At 36.6% G+C, this 23,240-nt stretch overlaps 1 protein-coding gene and 1 long non-coding RNA gene across 7 annotated transcripts in view; one reads left to right on the plus strand and one right to left on the minus strand.

The window, feature by feature from the left end:
* LOC127432127 (kynurenine--oxoglutarate transaminase 3-like) overlaps nucleotides 1-23,240 on the plus strand; it is an 87,373-nt gene that overhangs the window by 76 nt on the left and 64,057 nt on the right. The window contains exons 1-9 of one of the 6 annotated variants that reach the window (XM_051682951.1): nucleotides 6-154; nucleotides 425-524; nucleotides 680-870; nucleotides 964-1,043; nucleotides 3,683-3,810; nucleotides 4,224-4,983; nucleotides 5,076-5,201; nucleotides 5,963-6,083; nucleotides 6,588-6,664. In XM_051682951.1, coding sequence (XP_051538911.1) covers nucleotides 4,726-4,983; nucleotides 5,076-5,201; nucleotides 5,963-6,083; nucleotides 6,588-6,664 — 582 coding nt within the window. In that variant the 5' untranslated portion in view covers nucleotides 6-154; nucleotides 425-524; nucleotides 680-870; ... (1 more) ...; nucleotides 3,683-3,810; nucleotides 4,224-4,725. Of the gene's footprint in view, nucleotides 1-5; nucleotides 155-424; nucleotides 525-679; nucleotides 871-963; nucleotides 1,044-3,682; nucleotides 3,811-4,223; nucleotides 4,984-5,075; nucleotides 6,426-6,587; nucleotides 6,665-10,734; nucleotides 10,797-10,901; nucleotides 10,988-11,250; nucleotides 14,332-14,406; nucleotides 14,755-23,240 lie in introns of those variants that run through there. The other 5 variants (XM_051682971.1, XR_007895701.1, XR_007895702.1 and 2 more) reach the window with 5 other exon arrangements.
* On the minus strand, nucleotides 6,289-15,208 carry LOC127432168 (uncharacterized). The gene is made up of 3 exons (XR_007895705.1): nucleotides 15,065-15,208; nucleotides 14,624-14,721; nucleotides 6,289-6,429 (listed from the first exon to the last, which is right to left on the minus strand). It is a non-coding gene; the product is annotated as an uncharacterized LOC127432168 (long non-coding RNA).

Below are 23,240 nucleotides of genomic sequence, written 5' to 3' on the forward strand. Positions count from 1 at the left end.
TGTACATTTCAAGGCTTTTGTCGGATTCAGTTATTTGTACATGTGATATAAAAATGTGACTTTTATATCCTTCTTCATTCTCCAGCTACAGTTTCCAGATCACAGGAATGGTGGCGTAAAAAGTTCGACTTTTTTATATTTTTTATTGTGTCAGGTAAATATTCGTTCAAATGTATATAATATATTAATAGATTTATTAAATGCATTTACTACGGACTTATATTTATTGTGATCAGTGATGTGATATGCCAGGTATGAGGTACTTGGTTTGCACAGCTAACTTTGCTGAACTATTTTTAGTAATTAGCTTTTCTGGGCTTTGAAAAAAAAGTACTGTGGCAGTACCATGGTGTATGTCCATAAGACCATGGTGGTACCTTTTTGTATGTGTAATTACTCATCTGTATTTATTTATTTTTCATAGGAAATATGGTCAGCCTTGCTACAAAGTATGATTAATTTGGAGAAGTTGACCCGTAAAGTATGTGTATCCCAAAACCAGGAGCCAAAGAAAAGACCCTATGGTAAAGTTCTGATTTGTTAATTGCACATTAATTAGTGAATGCTCAATAGTCATCTATAGCTGTAATTAAATGTATGTTTTTTATTTTTTTTTATTTCAGTTTCAGTACTTAAAATCAGTAGTTGATGTTTAAGTTAAATTAATCCCTTTATTCAGTTCCGTTCCGAGGTATTGGGGTAAATGAAGGTGTTCCTCCAAAGAATAAGAAGAACATGCAGAAGCCAGTAAAGGGAGATAATATCACAAACAAAAAGAAGCCATTCCCAAAGACCACTCAGCCTGCAGCTCCTCCAGCACAGAGAAAAACAGTTCAGAATGGGACATCTGAGACACAAAGAAGCCTGAGGGTAAAAAGCAGTTTGTAAAAGACAATATTCGTTTATGCAGAATGCTTTATTCTTGTTGAATGATAATGCGGTTTTTATTTCATCCACATTTAGGTGGAACATCACAGGAATTTAATGCTGTAGACATTCTTCATCAGAGGCTTCACCAGAAGATTGAGGAGTCTCGTGGACAGGTACATGCTCCAATTGGACTGAAACACAGAATATACATATATATAGATATAGATATAGATATGTCCACCACCGGACCATTAAATACAACCCTAAATACAAAAAAGTTGGGACAGTATTGAAAGTGCTAATAAAAAGGAGTGATTTGTAAATTACATCCACCCTGTGCTATATTGAAAGCAATACAGCAAAACAGTATTTGATGTTTTGCCTTAAAAAAAAAAAAAAAAATATATATATACACATATACATATATATATATATATATATATATATATATATATATATATATATATATATATACACACACACACACACACACATTCATTTTAAATTAGATGATTGCAACATGCTCCCTAAAAGTTGGGACAGTTGAGTGTTTACCACTATGTAACCTCCATTTCTTATAATATCATTTATTAAAGGATTAGTTCACCCAAAAATGAAAATTCTCTCATCATCTACTCACCCTCATGCCATCCCATATGTTTATGACTTTTTCTGCCCCATTTAACTGCCCCATTCTTCAATAACAGTCCCTTTGCAACACTTTAATCATATTATGACTGTTTCACAAGCAGTCCATGCTGATATTAGCTGCACAAACACAGTCCATAGCACAGTAAAACATGACGCACACACATAGGTGCACTGAGGCGCAGATCGCCAGAAACGTATCCAAACAGTCAAAGACGTCCAACTAGTGCTTGTTTACATACACCAACTATTGAAATAGCACAGATGGGCTCCCTTGCCTCCCAAGATTTTCTTTGTGCCCCCACAGTCAGATGGCAAAATAGTCTCTCCCTGGTCAGACGAAGAGAGAATATATTGCCCACCCTAAAGGTCAATATGACCCCTCAAAGATCACATCCTAGTGCCTAGTTCTAGCCCTGCTTTACTTGGGGTAGAGTTCCTCTTTAGTGTTGAGACTACAAGTTCCCACACCTAAATCAAATTTTGTTGTGAATAAATGCTGTCATCACTTTTAAGATGTCAGCTTTATAAAGAGCATACTTTGTGTTCACATCTTGTGTTTTTCTTACTCTGGTCCTCTTCATTATGGCGTTTTTTCCAAACAGCATTTTTGCACCCTTGAAGGGCACTGCGGTAAGGGGACATCACTCGAAGGGTCGTTCCAAATGAAAGAAAGAAATAAAACACTTTCATGAAGGACCCTTCCACAAGACTATTAGCGAAGTTAGTATTCATACAGTAATGCCATGCTCCCTTCAGAGTGCCCACATCAAGAGCTCTGTTTTTCATGCTGAGTAGGGCGTAGGGATTAACGATCCCTTCGATTGGAATTTGCCCAATGTCTTTTTAAAAAATTATGCCAAAAAGAGTGATCATTACAAATTAATTACAACATATAAGTGTATAGTGTGTGTTAGGGGTCGTTCACACTGAACACATTCTTGAGCTAAAAGAAAGTGCAGTTGTCTTGAGATGTGTTTTAAAGGAATAGTTCACCCATAAATTTTAATTCTCTCAGTATTTACTCACCCTCAGATGTGTATAACTTTCTTCTGCTGAACACAAATTAAGATTTTTAGAAGAATATTTCAGCTCTGTTGGTCCTCACAATTCAAGTGTGTGGGTACAAAATGAAGGTCCAAAAAGCACATAAAGGCCGCATAAAAGTTATCCATAAGACACCAGTAGTTAAATCCATATTTACAGAAGTGATATAATAGGTGTAAGTGAGAAACAGATCAATATTTAAGTCTTTTTTACTATCAATCTCCACTTTCATTTTATTTTGATTTTGGCGATTAGCATTCTTCATGTGGCGATAAGGTGAAACAGGCCACCGCGTTATGCCAAACGGGTCGCGACTGGCTGAAGAGGGCCGCAAAATGGCGCCGCAATATGCAGAAAAGGACAGCGACAGCCCCGCTCAACAACTTTTGGGCCGGATTCTCTTCCCAGTCCACCCCTGTCACCCATACATATCATATCACTTCTGAAGATATGGATTTAACCACTCGAGTCTTATGGATTACTTATATGCTGCCTTTATGTGATTTTTTCGGAGCTTCAAAGTTCTGGTCACCATTCACTTGCATTGTGAGGACCAACAGCTGAAATATTATTCTAAAAAACTTTGTGTTCTGCAGAAGAAAGTCATATACATCTGGGTTGGCATGAGGGTGAGTAAATGATGAGAGAATTGTCATTTTTGAGTGAACTATCCCTTTAACAGTAGAAGCTCTTTTTATCTTGACGTGGCGTTTAAAAAACGCGGCACAACTGTCAAAGACATGTTCGGTGTGAACGGCCCCTCGGTGTGGATGCTGCACATGAATATAAATCCTGAAGAATCTTGTATCTGATTGCTGAACATTCAGACTGAGCTAGAGTCTGAGCATGTTTACACATTGAGCTCTAAATTCACTTACCCACTTTACTGCCATCATTATAGCAATCATTTCTCCAGTAAACACAGACAAATTATCTGATATCCTAGATACTTTCAACTTTGGAATTGTGTATGCAACCCCTACTCGACCATCTTTTGGATCTTTTGAAGCATCTGTGAAAATGTGTGTGAAATCTCCATATCTCAACCCCACATACTCCCTAAACTTCTACACTTCTGATTCACTATGTCCTTTATTTTGTCTTATTTCTAATAAAGTTACATCAACATTGGGCTGTGGTATGAAGTTACTATTGATGCATATGAAAGTGGTCACTTCAAGGAAGTAATCTTACCATTTGTGGTCATGTGACCCAGGGTGGTGAGACCTTAGTTCATGTATAAATGTAAGTAGAAATATTAAAATAATATAAATATATTATAGAATATATTACATATTATAGAAATTTAATTTAATGTTGTTTTGTTTTGTTGCGATATATTACACACATTTTCGTCATGCATGGAATAGATTTAATATGTAGTTTAAATAAGTTTCCTAGTGTGTTTAATAGTAGCAACGTTAGTTAAATGTGACCACATGCAGGGATCACCGAAGACTGTCGTAACCATTACACTCGCTCTGATTACATTACATTGAATCTTTGTAGTGAACTGACTTGAAATTAAACTTAAATTGTAAAGTAAACTTACATTTGAAACAACATTTAACTTATATATATATATATATATATATATATATATATATATATATATATAATTTTTTATTTTTTATATATCATTTTTTTATCATTGGTAGGGTGGAATTCACTCAGCTGGCTGCTGACTACAGGGCAGTGAACTTGGGTCAAGGATTCCCTGATTTTTCCCCACCTAGTTTCATTCAGGAGGCCTTCTGCAAAGCAGTGAATGTAGGGGTCCCCATGCACCAGTACACACATGCATATTTTGCCATTCGATTTAGGTGGTCATATCTCCTGCATAAATTCATCTGTTTTGTTTGCCTCTCTTAGCTTTAACTTCAAAATTTTTTGTAAGCATGTTCACTGAACTGTATAAATGCATAATTTAATAATAGACTACCACCAGCCAAGTTCAACTTCAGCTAAAATCTTGGCTAACCAATAGGGCCATCCACCTCTTGTGAAGATCCTGGCCAAATTCTTCAGTAGGATAGTTGGCTGGGAAATAGATCCATTGGAGGACGTGCTGGTGACTGTAGGAGCCTATCAAGCTCTTTTCTGCACCTTCCAGGCTCTTATTGTTGAGGGGGATTAGATACAATTATTAAGACAATATTCATGAATCATGTTCAAAACATGAGATACCACAGCCAGAAGAGGATAAACTCAGCCACTTGTACTTTCTGTCTAATGTATTGTGCTGTCAGAACCTTGCTTCACCAATATGCATATTATTCCATATGTTCAACATGTCAGTGTCAGTTTGCCATGTCTCATTTACCTGTACAGGTAATTATTGTGGAGCCTTTCTTTGACTGTTATCAGCCAATGGTTAAGATGGCAGGAGGAACAGCTATCTATGTGCCCCTCAAACCTGTATGTATCATCTGACTAGATCTGTTGGATATGAGCTGAAAATGGTAATTTTTTTATTTCTATTTCGAATAATGCTTTCTGTTCATTCACAGAGAGAAGGCAGTGGTCCAGCTCTATCCAGTGCTGAATGGGTATTGTCTCCAGAAGAGTTGGCGAGTAAATTTAGTACTCGTACCAAAACCATTGTCATTAACACTCCTAATAACCCTCTTGGCAAGGTAAGTTGGTACCAACAAATGGAGGACAATTTTACCAATTTAAATACTGTTATACATAATGTTATTATAAATATATAATAAAGTTTTTTTGGTATTTTCCAGACCACCACATATGAAAACCATAAAAATGTCAACAAAAAGGAAAAATACAAAATGTAACACTTCACCCAAAAATTACATTTTGCTCAAAGAGAATAAATCATTTTTAAGACCCTGATTTCTTCGCATTGTGACATTATTTTCATTACAATTAAGCACATTTAAACTCCCTTCCTCCAACTGTCAGAACCCTACTGTAATGTGAAAAAGTGTCTGTAATATACTGATACATAAAAAGACCATAATTGATAAGATGATTGAAAAGACCAAAATTAATTTATTGAAGTACATTTAGAACTTAAAATATATTTATAATAAATAATTTATATTTATAGTAATTATTTGTAAAATACAATTTAATTGTACAGTTACAGTAGTGAGAATGGGGTGTTTAGCTTAATTGTCAAGAAAAATAAAGTCATAATGCAAAAAATAAATAAATAATATTGTAAATGTCCCAAAAATGGGGTTCATGTTCTTAATACAAAATATTTTTTGATTTTGAGATAAAACATGACAAAGATTTATTCATAAAATTCACTAGTACACAGAACTTAAAGATGATATTTCAAAAGTCTGCAAGGTCAGTGGACGGTGTTAACCTATATGTTCAGTCTGACCCATGAATTCTTGCTCTTCTATACATAACTGGTTTCCTGTAGGTCTATCAGAGGGAGGAACTTCAGGTGATCGCCGACTTATGCATTAAGCATGACGTTATTTGCATCAGTGATGAGGTTTACGAGTGGCTCACATATGATGGAACAAAACATGTAAAGATCGGTAAGAGCAAAACTTTACATGTAATCCACATTGCAATAAATAAGACTGTAACAGCTCACAAACAGAAGGGAAGGTGAACACAGGGAAGCAGGTTTTTCCAGGCTCAAGTAGGACTTTTAATTGGCCACTTCAATGCTTTACAACTTCACAAACTCGTCAGCTTCACAGGCACCTAGACTTAAATTAATTAGCTTCACAGGCACATAGCAACTTAAACACATCAGCTTCACAAACATAACAGATTAAACGTAGCAGCTTCAGGAGCACCGTGGCCTTCCTTGTGCCAGACTCTCTCTCTCTCTCTGCTGGTGGCGTGGCTGCTTATATGCCGCTCTCCCCATGCTCACTGGAATTAGAGACAGGTGTTAAACATAATCTAGCTCAGGTGCAAGCGCCCTTACCGCTTTCTCTCTCTCCGGACGGACGCTTGACCACGTCCCCGCTGCCACAAAGACTTTTAAGAAGGGGATTTTGAAAGTAACAGAACTTTTTTCTGCATTGCAGCTATCTTTCAAGGTATGTGGGAACGTACTGTCACCAGTGGGAGTGCTAGCAAGACTTTCAGTGCCACAGGATGGAAGGTGAGCTGGTAAAATTTTAGGGGCTTAGAGAGTTAAGTAATTATAATTGGTTTCCTGCAATATACTTCACCTTAGTGAATAGTGAAATTGAAATGCATTTCGTAAAGTTCTGAAACATCTATGAATCAGTTTTGCATCAATGCTTCAAAGCGTGTAATATCAATATAGAACGTTATTTTAGCAAACAGTCTTCATTACATCACTATTTTGAAACGTTTCAAAATTTGTCTAATTTTAGTGGTTATATACTGACCCAATGTCAAATGTGTGGCTAATTTCGAGTCCATTTTGTAATGGACCTAGTGTTGGAGCCATCTATGCATGTACAGTGCATCCGGAAAGTATTCACAGCGCTTCACTTTTTCCACATTTTGTTATGTTACAGCCTTATTCCAAAATGGATTAAATTCATTATTTTCCTCAAAATTCTACAAACAATACCCCATAATGACAATGTGAAAGAAGTTTGTTTGAAATCTTTGCAAATTTATTAAAAATAAAAAACGAAACAAAATCACATGTACATAAGTATTCACAGCCTTTGCATGACACTCAAAATTGAGCTCAGGTGCATCCTTTTTCCACTGATCATCCTTGAGATGTTTCTACAACTTGATTGGAGTCCACCTGTGGTAAATTCAGTTGATTGGACATGATTTGGAAAGGCACACACCTGTCTATATAAGGTCCCACAGTTAACAGTGCATGTCAGAGCACAAACCAAGCCATGAAGTCCAAGGAATTGTCTGTAGACCTCCGAGACAGGATTGTATCGAGGCACAGATCTGGGGAAATGTACAGAAAAATTTCTGCAGCATTGAAGGTCCCAGTGGGCACAGTGGCCTCCATCATCCGTAAATGGAAGAAGTTTGGAACCACCAGGACTCTTCCTAGAGCTGGCCGGAGCTTCCTAGAGCTCTCTGTGGGGAGAGGAGAACCTTCCAGAAGGGCAAACATCTCTGGAGCACTCCACCAATCAGCCCTGTATGGTAGAGTAGCCAGACAGAAGCCACTCCTCAGTAAAAGGCACATGACAGCCCGCCTGGAGTTTTCCAAAAGGCACCTGAAGAACTCTCAGACCATGAGAAACAAAGACTGAACTCTTTGGCCTGAATGGCAATCGTCATGTCTGGAGGAAACCAGGCACCGCTCAACACCTGGCCAATACCATCCCTACAGTGAAGCATGGTGGTGGCAGCATCATGTTGTGGGGATGTTTTTCAGCGGCAGGAACTGGGAGACTAGTCAGGATCAAGGGAAAAATTAATGCAGCAATGTATAGAGACATCCTTGACGAAAACCTGCTCCAGAGCGCTCTGGACCTCAGAGTGGGGCGAAGGTTCATCTTCCAACAGGACAGTGACCCTAAGCACACAGCCAAGATAACAAAGGAGTGGCTCCGGGACAACTCTGTGAATGTCCTTGAGTGGCCCAGCCAGAGCCCAGACTTGAACCCGATTGAACATCTCTGGAGAGATCTGAAAACAGCTGTGCACTGACGCTGTCCTGCAAAGAAGAATGGGAGAAACTGCCCAAAAATTGGTGTGCCAAGCTTGTAGCATCATACTCAAAAAGACTTGAGGCTGTAATTGGTGCCAGCGGTGCTTCAACAAAGTATTGAGCAAAGGTTGTGAATACTTATGTACATGTGATTTTTGTTTTTGTTTTTTATTTTTAATAAATTTGCAAAGATTTCAAACAAACTTCTTTCACGTTGTCATTATGGGGTATTGTTTGTAGAATTATGAGGAAAATAATGAATTTAATCCATTTTGGAATAAGGCTGTAACATAACAAAATGTGGAAAAAGTGAAGCGCTGTGAATACTTTCCGGATGCACTGTAAACTGTATAATGTTTTTGTTGTCCACTGGGTGGCATTATGTTCAGATAAATATTGAGAAAGCAAGCACCTGGGTTTTAAGGAAGTCAGGGGTGCTTCTAATTTCTGAAACTGTGCATCCTTGCTTCCTTTCCTTGCATCCTTGCTCACCCTCTTAGGAAACCAGGAAAGGACGCAAGGAAATGAGGACAGAGAATTAGAAACTAGGTGTATTTGTAAAATGGAATGTCTTTGCTCACTCAAGCGTCACTTCAAACCGACATCTTTGCGCAGCTGCATTACCTCGGAGCACTTGCCATTATGTTGTTAACTTGATTCATTAATATATTCATAATAAAAACTAATAACTCAAGAGGCACTGTTCAAGTATGTGATGATTGTGTTTTTTTTAAACTGCAAAGGTGAAATTTGAATTAAATGTGTTGTCAAAAAAAGACTTCCGCATAGGACCCATGCATCCTCCCTCAAGCATCCTCGGAAGCTTCCTCTGTCTTTGCGGTGCATTTAGATAATTTATACATCCTTTATGATAGTGGACTTTTATTTCCGGGTCACAGGTGACAGGACAGAGCTGCGAGGAACCGAGGAAGCACACAGGTGTCTGTTTTTGGTGATCAGGAAAGCAAAGGCTGTGTTCAGAATGGCATACTGCCATACTACTATTTCTGAGATGCATAGATGTGGCAGAAGCAGTAAGAGTAGAATGGGTAGTATGCCATTCGGAACTCGGCCACAGTTTTTAGACCTTGTCATGTAAACGTGATCCGTGATACATGTGTTGGAATATGGAAAACATGAAATTGAACTGTGATGGTATGCATTAAATTATCTTTGCAAACAATAAAAATAATAATAATAATAAAAAAAACATTATTTCAAATGTACTTTCTGAACTTTTTCAAACTAGTTTGAATCAAGGCTGGCTTAATCCTGTACTTTTTATATGAGTAGACATATACAATAAACATATTGAATTAGAATGAAGGCAAACGTTATTTGAAAACAATAAACCAAAAATGTAAACCTAAAAAGCCCCTCATATTAAAGTCAACATATTTTGCAAAAATCAGATCTGCATAAATTGTAGATTGCCCTTAAATTAAAGTATATGCCAGTGATTTCTGAATTATCGTGTCAGCTGAGTCTATCCATTGTATTCACACATTTTTGTTCATCTGATGCAGTTTTCAAGTGATTCGAAGTGTAGGGAATAATTTAGCAAAATCAATTGGTTCAATTCATTCAAAGCTTTGTTTCTTTCATACTGCTTTGCCTCTGTGGATCTTGACTCCCTGGCAAAGTCATCTCTCTTTCAAGATTGCCATTTGAATGAGTGAGATAGCAATAGTTCTCTGAAGATAAAATTTATTTTAGGTAATTAAAGTTCCTCCTCATTTTAATGTAGGTGGGTTGTCGATGGGATTGGGGCATATCATGAAGCACTTAAAAACGATCCATCAGAACTCTGTTTATCACTGTGCCACTGCTGCCCAGGTAAAACATATAAAATTAGCTTGAGGGGTGATGTGTGTCATTTTTCAATGTTCTGACATTGTCTGTTATTCTGTAGGAGGCTATAGCATCAGGTTTTCACCTGATGCTCTCACTGTGGTTCTTTGGCGTCCCAGAGCCTTTGAAATAGCTTTGTAACCCTTCCCAGACGGATGCATCTCGGTCACCATTTTCCTAATCATTTCTAGAATTTCTTTCGACCTTTGCATAGCGTGCTTCTGGGTGAAACCTTTTAGCCAACTTCATGCTGCTGAAAAAGTTCTATTTAGGTGTTGGTTTGATTGAACAGGGCTGGCAGTAATAAGGTCTGGGTGTATCTAGTCCAGCTGAACCCCATTATGATTGATTTTGGGTTTAAGTAACTAAGGGGGCAAATAATTTTTCACACAGGACCAGTTGGTATTGGATAACTTTTTTTGCTTAAACAAATAATTTATCATTTAAAAACTGTATTTTGTGTTTACTCAGATTTCCTTTGTTTTATGTTAGATTTTGTTTGAGTTTTTGAAACAATTTTGAGATATACACAAAAACAGAAGAAATCAGGACCATATCTGTCTGTCTGTCTACAGTATCTGACTGTCTGTCCACATCTTATTATAAGAGGGTTATTTTTGTAACAAGGTACTAGCTGTTTTTGATATCACTATTCATAGGAAAAAACTGTTAAGTATTTCTTATACTTATATTTGCTCTGTTTTTAAATGTTCTTAAAGACCCTAGTGCTAAAGATGAAACCAATGACTACAGAATTGTTAAATGGCTCATAAAAGAGAAGGTAAGATAAGACAGGTTATGGTTAGTTTCTAAAATCTTTTTGTGGTGGTATCTAGGAACAAAACATGTTCTTGTAAATTAATAGTGTGTCTTTTTGACTTTTGCATAGGGACTGTCCACTATCCCTTTTTTATGCATTCTACAGCCCAGAACACAGACTTCCAGAAATACATCAGATTCTGCTTTGTCAAGGTATTTTTTACACAAACGTGTTAAAAAATATACAATTACATAATTATTAAACTGTCAGTTGATTCAAATAATCCCAATTAATCTCACTCTGTTAATGTCACTCAGTCGCTTTTGTAAAAATGAACATCATTAAAGATTTAATTGCATAAGTTAACGTATTAACTTTATCAGACCTAATAGAAATTATATAGATTGCTTTACCTAGGTGAATGGTGAATTTTCTTTATATTATTTCAATCATATTTATCTGTTGATTTTCATAGGAGGACTCCATCCTGAAAGCAGCAGAGGAAATTCTGAGACAATGGAGTGACAAATAAAAAATCTAAATCTTGACAGTATAGGCCTTGCACAAACAATCTGAGCCACATCAGAATGTAGTGATTGCTTTTTTCTTTTTTTAAGACTTGGCAAATCAGAAATTAGTCATATTTTGAAAAAGCTCAGGACACATGACAAGTTTTCAAAGCTTAAGAATCCTATGTAACTTTTTCTGTGTTAAAATACTTTCTCCTATCCCAGCTTAATGTGTTGAGACAACCCCAAACTCAGACATTCATAGGTTAATTTTCTCAAAAACCGTAAACACTGTGTTCCTGTTGTGCTATGAAAATTGCTCTGTTTTGTTTGTTTGAGCAACCTGCTTAGACTATCTCTTTCTTTGACCAACGGCAGACGGGGGCGTATTCAGAAAGCTGTTTTGAAAACAAAGTTTAATTTTGCGATTCCATTTTGTGCCGCTGGTTAGTGACAAAGAAATTAGATACTTCAACTTTAAGAGAAAAGGAGTTTGTTAAAAGGTTAAAGGTTGTATCTGCAGGACTAGCAGATGGTGCTAGTCGCAACACTAAACACATTAGTTGGGTTTTGTTGGATTAGTGTTTTCACTCTGTTGGTGTTTGTTGGAGCATCTAACAGCAAACTTTAAAATGTTAGTGTTTGTTGAAGAAAGTGTGAATTGGCCTGAAGGAGGGTGAAATGGTAGTGCTTTACTCATGCTTTGTAAATAGCAACTGCTTGCAAGGCATATGTGGTTAAAAAATGAAACTGTGTTTCCGCCTCCACCCCTCTCCCTTCTTTCTTCTGTCTTTACATTTTAATTCTTTGATTGTAGGCCTACAATTCAGAATTATCGCTGCCATGTTAGGAATCTGCTCAGATTTAATCACGTCTTTTTAGTTGAAAACTTACAAGTGTGTGGAATCATAATTTAAGTCAGTTAAGCATTTTGTCCTTTGATACAAAATGAGAATATGATCATTGTTGTTGTCTGACACTGGAACATTTTCTTAGACTATACCTTGAATTGCACATTATTAACTGCACTCTTTAAAGAAATAGTTCACCCAAAAATGAAAATTCCCTTATTATTTACTCACCCATATGCAATTCCATATGTACAGTATATGACTTTCTTCTGCTGAACACAAAGATTTTTAGAAGAATATTTCAGCTCTGTTGGTCCGTACACAATGCAAGTGAATGGTGACCAAAAATTTGAAGCTCCAAGAAGCACATAAAGGCAGCATAAAACTAATCCATAAAACTCCAGCTGTTAAATCCATATCCAAGTACAGTTCATAGTTCTTGTCACATGCCCAGAGCACTAGATGGTGCTAGGAAGTGTAATTGAGCTTGAAATTATGATTGTCAAGTAGACTGATGATGTCAAGACTTATAGTTATATTTTGGTCTGTTCTCTCTCAAAACTAATTGGGATTGCTTCAGAAGACATGGATTTAACCACTTGAGTCTTATGGATTACTTCTATGATCCCTTTATGGGCTTTTTGTAGCTTCAAAGTTTTGGTCACCATTCACTTGTCTTGCATTGCGAAGATCTACAGAGCTGAGATATTCTTCCAAATATATTTGTTTGTGTTTGGCAGAAAGAAAGTCATAACCATCTGGGATGGCATGAGGTTGAGTAAATGATGAGAGAATTTAATTTTTATGTGAACTATTTCAAAGCACACATTAATAGATTTCACTTATTAATAAATTATTACATTAACTTGGTCACAATGCAAGTAGTATGTTCAGCCACTTCTTTCATAACATGTTGGCAACCTCATACACTTGCATGTACATTTACCGAAAGGAAATTTGTTTAATTGTAGAAGGTCCAGACACTGTCACTGTTATATAAAAATATATACAACTCTGAAAAAAATTAAGAAACCACTGCAAAATTATTAGTTTCGATTTACTATTTATATGTATGTGTTTGAGTCAAATGAAACTTTTTATTTTTATTTTGTATTATTCTATAAAGTACTGACAACATACACAGTCTCCTGATAGGGTGACAAAAAAGAGGCCATTTCCAGCTAATTGCAGTGATGTGGTAAAACTTCTCTTGTGGTTACTGTTGAATGTCAACAGTTGTGTGAACAAATTGTCACTGATGCTATGCTAAAGGTGCATTGGTGCCAATGTGAACCTGCATAGCTGTACCTACAACAATTTCCACCTGCCATGCCGTCTGGCAATAAGGTTCTATTCTATTCTATTCAAAATAAGTTTAACACACACACATGGCAGAATGAAAGAGATTTATGGTATTAAATGACAAAATAATGTTGTTAGAAACAGTTTACTCTTGTGTGCCTGATATTGAGAAAATGTTTAACATATTTCTGAATGTATTATTATATCAATGACTGAACCTGAATGAAAAAAATATTTTTTGGGCAGTCACCAAAAGGTGATTAAATAGTCTTCATTTTAAAGATTCACAGTGCCTTTCAAAAGAAAGTGTTGGCCTGCTACTTATGTAATTTAATGCTATATTGATATTATGAGAGCAGAGATACCATTTTTCCTTCTTAGACAGAAAACGTGGAAAAAATCTCTGTGGTCTGTGTAGATGAGACAAAAAATATCTATATATATATTGGATGTTTTCTTAACTCCTCCCTTGAAAGCCATATACTGGAGTTTTCCAAACCACATTGCAACTTTTTACTTTTCATAAAAAAAAAAAAAAACCACAACCTATTTTCTGGAGATTTAGAACTGCTATGTTTTTTTTTTTTTTGTTGTGTTTTTTTTACAGTATATACACCTAGTGTCACATCTCAGTTGAAGCCTATGCACCAGAGAGCCAAATACTCACAGACATTACTGTCAGACTTGTCAACAAGCTCTTGGTATTGAATTAACCCAGCGATGCAGAACTCTGCAGGGGTTCCACTGCAGGACAACCGAGGCTACACTCACCAGCCAGTGACAGTGTCTATGCCTGAGCAAACATTCAACGATGACATTGTGTTTTCCACATTTAATCTCCACTTCTGTAACCATTGCTGCCTTGGGTTTTGTGCTTTTCACAACTCGGTGAAGGTGAGCAAAATTTTTTATGAAAATGCTGCTGCTTTTGAAATAACTTATGCTTATAATATATTTAATGGATTTCAGGCCAGGGACAGCAGAATGCGGGGAGACTTCATGTCAGCTCAGTCCTACGGATTCAAAGCCCGCTGCCTCAACATCACTGCCTTCTCTATTGGTGTCATTATGATTATTTGTCTCATTATCCTCATCTACAAATTCCAATATGCATTTTATCAGCTATCTTCACTCTACTATTATCAGTAGCTCTCCAGATTTCTAAATGTATTTTTTCTGTACTCACTTTTTGATGATAATTAGATCATTTAAATATGAGGAGATTTTCATCTATTGGAACATTGCATTGTACTTATTTCATCATTGTGGTTGTTTGGTTTGGCCCTGAAAAGACAATAAAAGACATATTAACATTGATTAGAAACTGGCCAAGTGTATTAATTTTGCATTAATAAACAAGTCATTTTGGAATAAACAATTTTTTAAAGTTGTAATTGAAATTGTTTTTTTTTTTCTTCCTTTAAATGTAAATTCAACAGCTTTCATAACACACTGTAATTCAGCCAAGTCTACTCTAAAATGAAAGACTAAGCCAAGAAGTTAGCTAAGATTAGTGTTATTATACTGAAATGTTTTATTCATGTCAAGACTACCACATAAATTAGTGGTTTTCAAACTTTTCACACCAAGTACTGTAATGCCATGTGATCGTATCCTTAAGTCTTACCGTCTTGTATAAGCACTCACACTCTACTTAACAGATTCACATTTCTTCCATCTTCACAGTATCCACTTAGTTTTTAAACAACTTATTCGTTGACTTACTTTGACAACTTTCTACTTTACTTTGTTGAGGATTACGGTCAAAAGCTTATATTATTCCACACTTCGTCTCTTCACTATGTAAACCAGCACCTACGCTCTGCACGTCCTACTAGCTGACCTTAATGAACATGCGCAGAATAACCAAAAAACATGATCCAATAAGCAAACGAAATATATACAGTTGTACAGAATAAAGAAATAAACAACATTAAATGTCTAAAGAACACAAATAATTATAATAAATGTAAATAATACTAATCAGCAAGATGGCTCCTACAAGTACCATGTATGTAATTATCCGTACTACTATGTCACACTCTTATATTGCTATTGAGGCTTGGTCTTCCAGTTTTTTCAGGAGTTTTCAGTGTCTTTAAGTGAACGTTTAGGGTAATTCACAGCTAGCACTGCTTTTTTTCATCTTAAACACCAGTGCAGCTATGGCTGCTGATATGTAACTCAACCTAAACTCAAGCAATTTTGGAAATGTGGTGTGCAATAAGAACCTTTCACAAGTTTGTTTATTAGAAACTCTTTTGTCCATAGTGTGGAAAACAACTATTAACATGTATTATAGATAATAAAGACAAGAAAAAGGGTATAAAATGCTTCACATTTTGAATGAAAGTTACCACACAATTAAGAGCCTACACTCAAAAAATAAAAACACTGAATTTATTTAATACATTAAGGAGAACATACATTCACAATTTTTATTCATGCCGTGGTGCATGCTGCAGGATCCGGATATCACATGAACATCTGGTTATAGCCAACAAAAATTATTGTTTTCCTAATGCAAATAAAGTAAACTTGTAAAATAATTACAAGAATTGTGCCTCATTAGCTCATTTCAATTAACTAAAGGAGCAAATATATATATATATATATATAATTTATTTATTTATTTATTTTTGTTGCTCCTTTAGTTAATTGAAATGAGCTAATGTGGCACAATTCTTGTAATTATTTTACAAGTATGGAAATACGTTCTCAAAAACGTTGAGAACTGACATTGTAGAACATTTTTTAAATGTTTTCTTCAATATCTGAAAAGCATAGGGGCGAAGCTGTGAAAAGAGGTATATTATTTTTACAATGAACATTTTTCTTTTGTCAGGACCAAGTAGAAATGTTTATTAAACACAGGATCGGGATATGTCGGGGGCCTGGGTAGTCCGTACCTAGATGAATTCCATCTGGACCGCGAGACATTATAGCAACATTATAGCAATATCTCACCGCTTCTACACTTGAGCAGCACAACAAAACAATGGAGCTGTGTACACCGCAAGCGCTCAGAGACGTAGATAGGACTTATCTTACAGCGCTGTCTCCTCGAATATTTTTCTCTAGCACCAAACATGATTCATTTATACTCGCTCCGCACACATTGCCTCTCTCTTCCCTGGTACCACCCCTGGAGTCGTGAGTTTGAATCCAGGGTGTGCTGAGTGACTCCAGCCAGGTCTCCTAAGCAACCAAATTGGCCCGGTTACTATGGTGGGTAGAGTCACTCTCAATGGGACGTGTGGTAAGTTGTGTGTGGATCACGGAGAGTAGCATGAGCCTCCGCATGCAGAGTCTCCGCAGTGTCATGCACAACAAGCCACGTGATAAGATGCGTGGATTGACTGGGCTTAATGGGCTTAGTAGATACTACTTAGATTGTAACTAAGTCCGTTCTTAATTTGGTTGCACCATTCTTAATGCAAACCTTAGCTAGCATGCCGCAAAGTCAGCGTAAAGTAATGTGTAGTTGCATAGAATGAAGTCTTTTTTTTTTTATCCAATCAGCAGCCTTCAAATTTATAAATAGGAAATAGTCTTGAACATCGTGCATCATTTCAAACTGATGCCTTGAGAGAAACGTCAAAACTTAAAAGCCAAAACAAAGACGTAAAATCAGAACAGTTATGTCAACACATTACACATTTAATTTAAAATATTTTCATAGCCTATATAGCCTAAAAAATGTATCAGGAAGAAAAATATCAGTCTCAAAGAAATTCTAATTTAATTGAGGAATTAAAAAGCAAACATAACACTCCCTGAAAGCAAACTAAACTCTGCCTGTCACAAACTGAAAAAAGGGTGAAATTTGGCAGGAAGTAATGAACAAAATAAATGCAAAAGGCTGTGAGCAGCAGGAGATAAAAGTAGTGAGGAAGAAGTGGAGTGACCTTAAAACCCAAGCAATGTACAGTATGTCCCCACTGGAGGTGGTCCAAGATCTGAGCCTGGTATGTATTCAACAGTCATCCTTGAAATAACTGGTGATAACTGTATGTGGAATCGTTGGAGTTGAAAGTGGAAATAAAACCACAGATGACATAGATCCAAGTATTTACAGTTTCTTTATTAAGATATTTATTTTCTTTAATGAGTCTTAAAAAAAGCACAGAAAGTGGCAGTCATATGTCCATTAATCTACTGCAAAGTAAAGCAAAAATTCCAAAAAAAAAGTTCCAAAAAAAAAAAAAAAAAAGAAGAAAAGAAAAGTGTATTCTTGTTTATCCACTGACAGGTGTTGCTATTACACCAAGTCAGCCAACTCCAATGGAACCTTGCCCTGAAAACACTGTAGTTTTTTTCTTCTCCCCTTTTCTCCCCAGTTTGGAATGCCCAATTCCCAATGCGCTCTAGGCCCTCGTGGTGGTGTAGTGACTCGCCTCAATCTTTGTGGCGGAGGACGAATCTCAGTTACCTCCGCATCTGAGACCGTCAATCTGCGGAGACCTAGCGCGGGTGGAGGCCCATGCTATTCTCCGCGGCATCCACGCACAACTCACCACATGCCCCACCGAGAGCGAGAACCACATTATAGCGACCATGAGGAGGTAAACCCAATGTGACTCTACCCACCCTAGCAACTGGGCCAATTGGTTGCTTAGGAAGCCTGACTGGAGTCACTCAGCATGCCCTGGATTCGAACTTGTGACTCCAGGTGTGGTAGTCAGCATCTTTATTTGCTGAGCTAACAGGCCCCCTGAAAACACTGTAGTATCGCCTGCAAAAGCGAAAGTACTGCCTGTCCTCCATCCAGACTGTCCAGAGAGCACACAAGATAAAGAACTGCCATCTTCATTATTGCTAACGAATGGAAACAATGACAATTACATTACCATTGCCATTGGCCGTTTGTTCAAGTAATGGTGAAAGTGTAGAAGTGTTTAAGTCAAGTCAAGTCATTTTTATTTTATAGCGCTTTCACAACACACATCATTTCAAAGCAGCTTTACAGAAAATCATGCTTTAACAAAAAAGACAACTTTTTAGCCCAACTGTTTATTATTTTATGTCTAAATATACTGTTAACAACATAACAATATATAAGTTTTATTATGTATTATTATAATTAAATACAGTATATATTTTATGATTATAGTATTTATTTGTGTTGTCAAAGACTGATACCTGTCTGTAAGTTTTTACCTTCAGCTGAACAGATATATTTTCCAGCCATTCAGATAACTAAACGGATATTTAAATGATTTAATATTACGTCATGGAACACACAACTAAGAGATTATTGATTATATTCACAAGTGAGATGAGTAACACAAAGTGAATCAACAATGAGTGAGCGGAGTTATACGTTCATTAATTAAATTATTACAAATAATTCATCTAATATGAATAATGCAGATAAAACAAATGCATTAGTTATTGGACAGAACTTGTATGTATTGATTTATTGACAAATATTGACATGTTCTATAAAAAGGACAACTATGTGTTTTGGTGAAGTCTAAGTGAAATGATTTTGTGTGATGAAATGCCTGATGGTCTCTTGCATTTCTGGGTCTTGAATTTGTCTATATTCCTGTGGGACCTCCTCAATCAATTCATCTCCCATATCATCAGCTGGCATCTTCCCTAGCATGGCCAAATTATGCAATACAATACATGCTCCTGTTACCTTTGCTGCTCTCTCTGGCTCCATCGCAATTCCTAGAGAGGAAAATTGGGGTGTATGCAATACTTGTGTGACTTCATTTAAGATATTAGCCTGTCTAAATTTATCAAATAAATTAAAAAAATAAATAAATCTGTCACATACCCCTGTGGAGGCATGACAACCTCATTCTTAACACATTTCTATTCACTGTTGCCCATGTTTTAGTGTGTGCAGAATTAAAATTTTCCTCCACTCTTGTGCAAGGGTTTAAGTATGGAGTCATCAGCCACTTTTTTAGTGGGTAGGCAGAATCACCCAACCTGGCCATCTAACGACAGTTTAAAAAACCTAAACTGGGGTCTCAGATGACTTGGGTGTTCAGTGAATGAAATCCCTTCAGATTCACAAAAGCATTCTCATCTACTGTGGGAGCTTTTATCCAGATTTGTGTCCCATCAATACAGCCAAGTACAGGGAAACCGGCAATGGCATGGATTGTTTACTCCTTGTTTGATATGGAAAATTCGGAGCTTACGGCAACAAGCATGTTGCCATTACCCAAACAGATAAAACAAAGGAGCATGTCCTATTACTCGGTAGGGCTGATCAATCATAATGTGGATAATTAACTTGATATTGTGATGACCTGATAATAGAAATTACATAAGCATGTCATATCTTGAATAGGCAGAAGCATCTCTTTGGGTATAAGCATGTCATATATTGAATAATTTACTCATCCAAACATGCCAAGAATGTGTTTCTGAATTACTTTACAGCAGTGCTCACCAATTAGCGGACTGCGGTCCGGGTCCATACCTAGATGAGTTCCATCTGGACCGCGAGACATTATAGCAATATCTCACTGTTTCTACACTTTAAGTGAGCAGTACGACAAAACAATGGAGCTGTGTACACCACAAGCGCTCAGAGACGTAGATAGGACTTATCTTACAGTGCTGTCTCCTCGAATATTTTTCTCTAGCACCAAACACGATTCATTTATACTCGCTCCGCACACGTTGCCTCTCTCTTTCCTGGCCCACATGTGAGTAGACATGAGGCGCCTCATAGAGCTCCAGAGTAGACACCAGGGGTGTCGCTAGACTTCAGTGACATCCGGGGCTTAGCACACAAGGCTATATTAAAATATAATAATAATAAAAATCCTTCCTTCCATGACTTAAAAAAATGACCACCGTAACTTTCAAATAACAATTATATTAAGCGCAACACTGGCAGAACTTTAGAAATTAAATAGGTGTCACTTTGTTCTCCATTCATATCCTCACAAATGTTTTTCATACATGTTAAGAACAATTTAAATGTGAAATTTTCATTTATCATAATACAGTATTTTGAAAATAAAGTAAAAATTACGATAATAAAGCCGAAGCATTATGAGATTAAAGTTGTAACATTTTGAGAATAAATTGTAAGAAAAATAACATCAAAGTGATGAGGTGGACAACAGCAAAGTGGAGTGTCTGGGTCTTTACATACAACACCACTAAGCAGGGAGATAACTTGGCTATGCAACTATGCAGCCAAGCTATATTTGTGGGAAATTTTTGTGAGCTCTCTGTTCATGAATGAGGTGTGCATTAGTACAGGAGTTTTCAATCTGTGGGCGCCTGTCAAGGGAGTGCAAGATATAGGTTTACACTCAAGTGAAGTAAAAAATAATTGGAACTTCTGTGAATTATATAGGTCCATTTCAAGACATTGCATGTGGTAACATCCCCTCAGTTACAGTATTGTTTAGACAGCAAAAACCAACAAAAAAGCAGACCAAGCATCACCAATTCTGAGCGCACAAATGTCTGTCTGGTTCTTTCTCCTGAATAAATTTAATTTCCTACATAACTGCTGCAGAGGTGCCAAAAGACCAAGTATTTCTTTACTGCCATATCCTATCATAAAGTATGATTTAACTAAATACTCCACATCCATCTTTTGCATTAATGAAGCTGCTGGCACATCGTCCATTCTATCGTTATGTTAATGACACGCGGTTTAGCCTAATATTGTGATTTTTTTTTCTCTAAATATTTCTACTTTATTCACACAATATACTACTTTATTCTCACAATGCTATGACTTTATTCTTGTAATTTTTACTTTATTCTCAAAATATCACAAATTTAATCTCATAATGCTACAACTTTATTCTCAAAATATTACGACTTTATTCTCATAATCGTAATGTTTTCTTTTATTGTAACGTGGCACTAAAACGCTGCCTTAGGATCACCGAGTAAAGTAAAAAAAACTTAAATTTTTATTAATGCATCTTGAAACACCTCCCGACGAAAAACTGAATAACCATTCGTGAAACCTTGCGGTTAACAAAATGTTAAAACCGGTAACCATGCACATCCCTACTAAAAATGATCAACGGATAATGATAAATCCAGATATTTGGTCAGCTCATGTGTAACTTAACCAGTTAGCATCTGTTAGCTCATTAACGTGGCTACCTACTTGCATAACAATCGTATATCATACAAATCTTATCCTTGTTAAAGTTCATTGTTACTGACATACCCTCTTTATTCTGATCATCTAATGCTAAATAAAGTTTGGTTGGTTCGCCGTTCAGTGAACTTTTTGCTAATTTGATTATGGTCATTTTTAAACGTGCTAGCTGATTTAACCTAGGAAGAGTCCATCTTAGGAGCAAGTACGGGCGCTCTGAACAAGCTGACTGGTGCATGCATTAAAAACTACTTGGTGTGTGGATTGTTAAAACAAAATGAAGATAAGAAGATAAGAAGATAAGAAAGCTCCCACTCGAGGCGTTCGTAACACGTCTGATGAACTTGACCATGAACAGCAGGTAAAAGTCAGAATACGAACTGTACATTTATGCAAGTGGGGCTCACTGATCGGAATTCATTAAAGGGGTTATGAAATGCAATTAAAAATAAAATAAAAATTGTCCCTGTGTTTTTTATTTTTTTTATTTATTTTATTTTTTTGCACTTAAACTGTAATAGTTTAATAATAAATTATAATTTTCCACCCTGTTTCTGGACCTCTGTCTCAAATGTTCAGTTTTGGCACCAGCGTCTCCTTTAAACTTCAATGTAAATGCCCACTGTTCTGATTGGCTAACATCGTGTAGCCCCTCAAATACACAGCCATATTTGAAACTCTGAAAATAATAAACAAGCTCTCCACAACATTCTAAAACTAAATTTCAGGGTTTACACATAATGCACATCCAACACATTGCATCTGAATAAATTAATCCGTTCACTAAAGCACATCAGCACCATAACTATCAAACAGTCATGACATATGAAATATTCATGAATGAAACTGTTTACTCACAATTTTGCAGTCAAGTCCAAGTGTTTTTTTACTGCCCCAATCTTCAATAACGGTTCCTTTGCAACACTTGAATCGTATTATGACTGGTTCACAAGCAGTCCATGCTGATATTAGCTGCACATACACAGTCCATAGCACAGTGAAACATGACGCACACACATTGGTGCACTGTGGCGCAGATCACCAGTAATGCATCCATATGGTCAAAGACATCCAGCTAGTGCTTGTTTACATACAACAACAATTAAAAATAGCGCAGATGGGCGCAAGAACAAGACGCAGAGCAGCTGAATGAAACTGAATTGCATCTCCGTTTCTGAGTTGTAATTTGACACTGCGTCTTTTAAAAGTGGCGCGATAAACATTACAATGGTCAAAGATGTCTGTGTAATGCATGTTATATGCACAAAAAACTTCAAAATAGCCCAGATGGGTCTCATTTGGTGTTCAGGAGTAGTTGGTCACACTAGGCCTGTCTCACTCCCTCTCTGTTTACAATACGAACTGAGTGCCAGTGGGCGGGGCCAAGGGTGAGATGATCCAGAGTCACACGACAGGAATTTGTCCTCAGACGGGCTTCGGTCTTCATCGCTATGTTGTGGGGTGTGTAAATACAACTGAGAAATGTCTCGTGATGTCACAAACACAGCTTTTGAAACGAGACATTTCAAACAGGTGGTAACTATAAATGCTCTTTTTAGAGTGGGGTGGATGTTTTAAGTTCTGAAATTTACAGTATGTTTTTATAGTACAGTTACCTCTAAATATTGATATTTATGTCTAAATATCAAGGAAAAATAGATTTTCCATTTCATGATCCCTTTAACATTTGAAGCCAGAA

Source organism: Myxocyprinus asiaticus, chromosome 4, assembly GCF_019703515.2.
Source record: "Myxocyprinus asiaticus isolate MX2 ecotype Aquarium Trade chromosome 4, UBuf_Myxa_2, whole genome shotgun sequence".
NCBI classification, from domain to species: Eukaryota; Metazoa; Chordata; class Actinopteri; order Cypriniformes; family Catostomidae; genus Myxocyprinus; species Myxocyprinus asiaticus.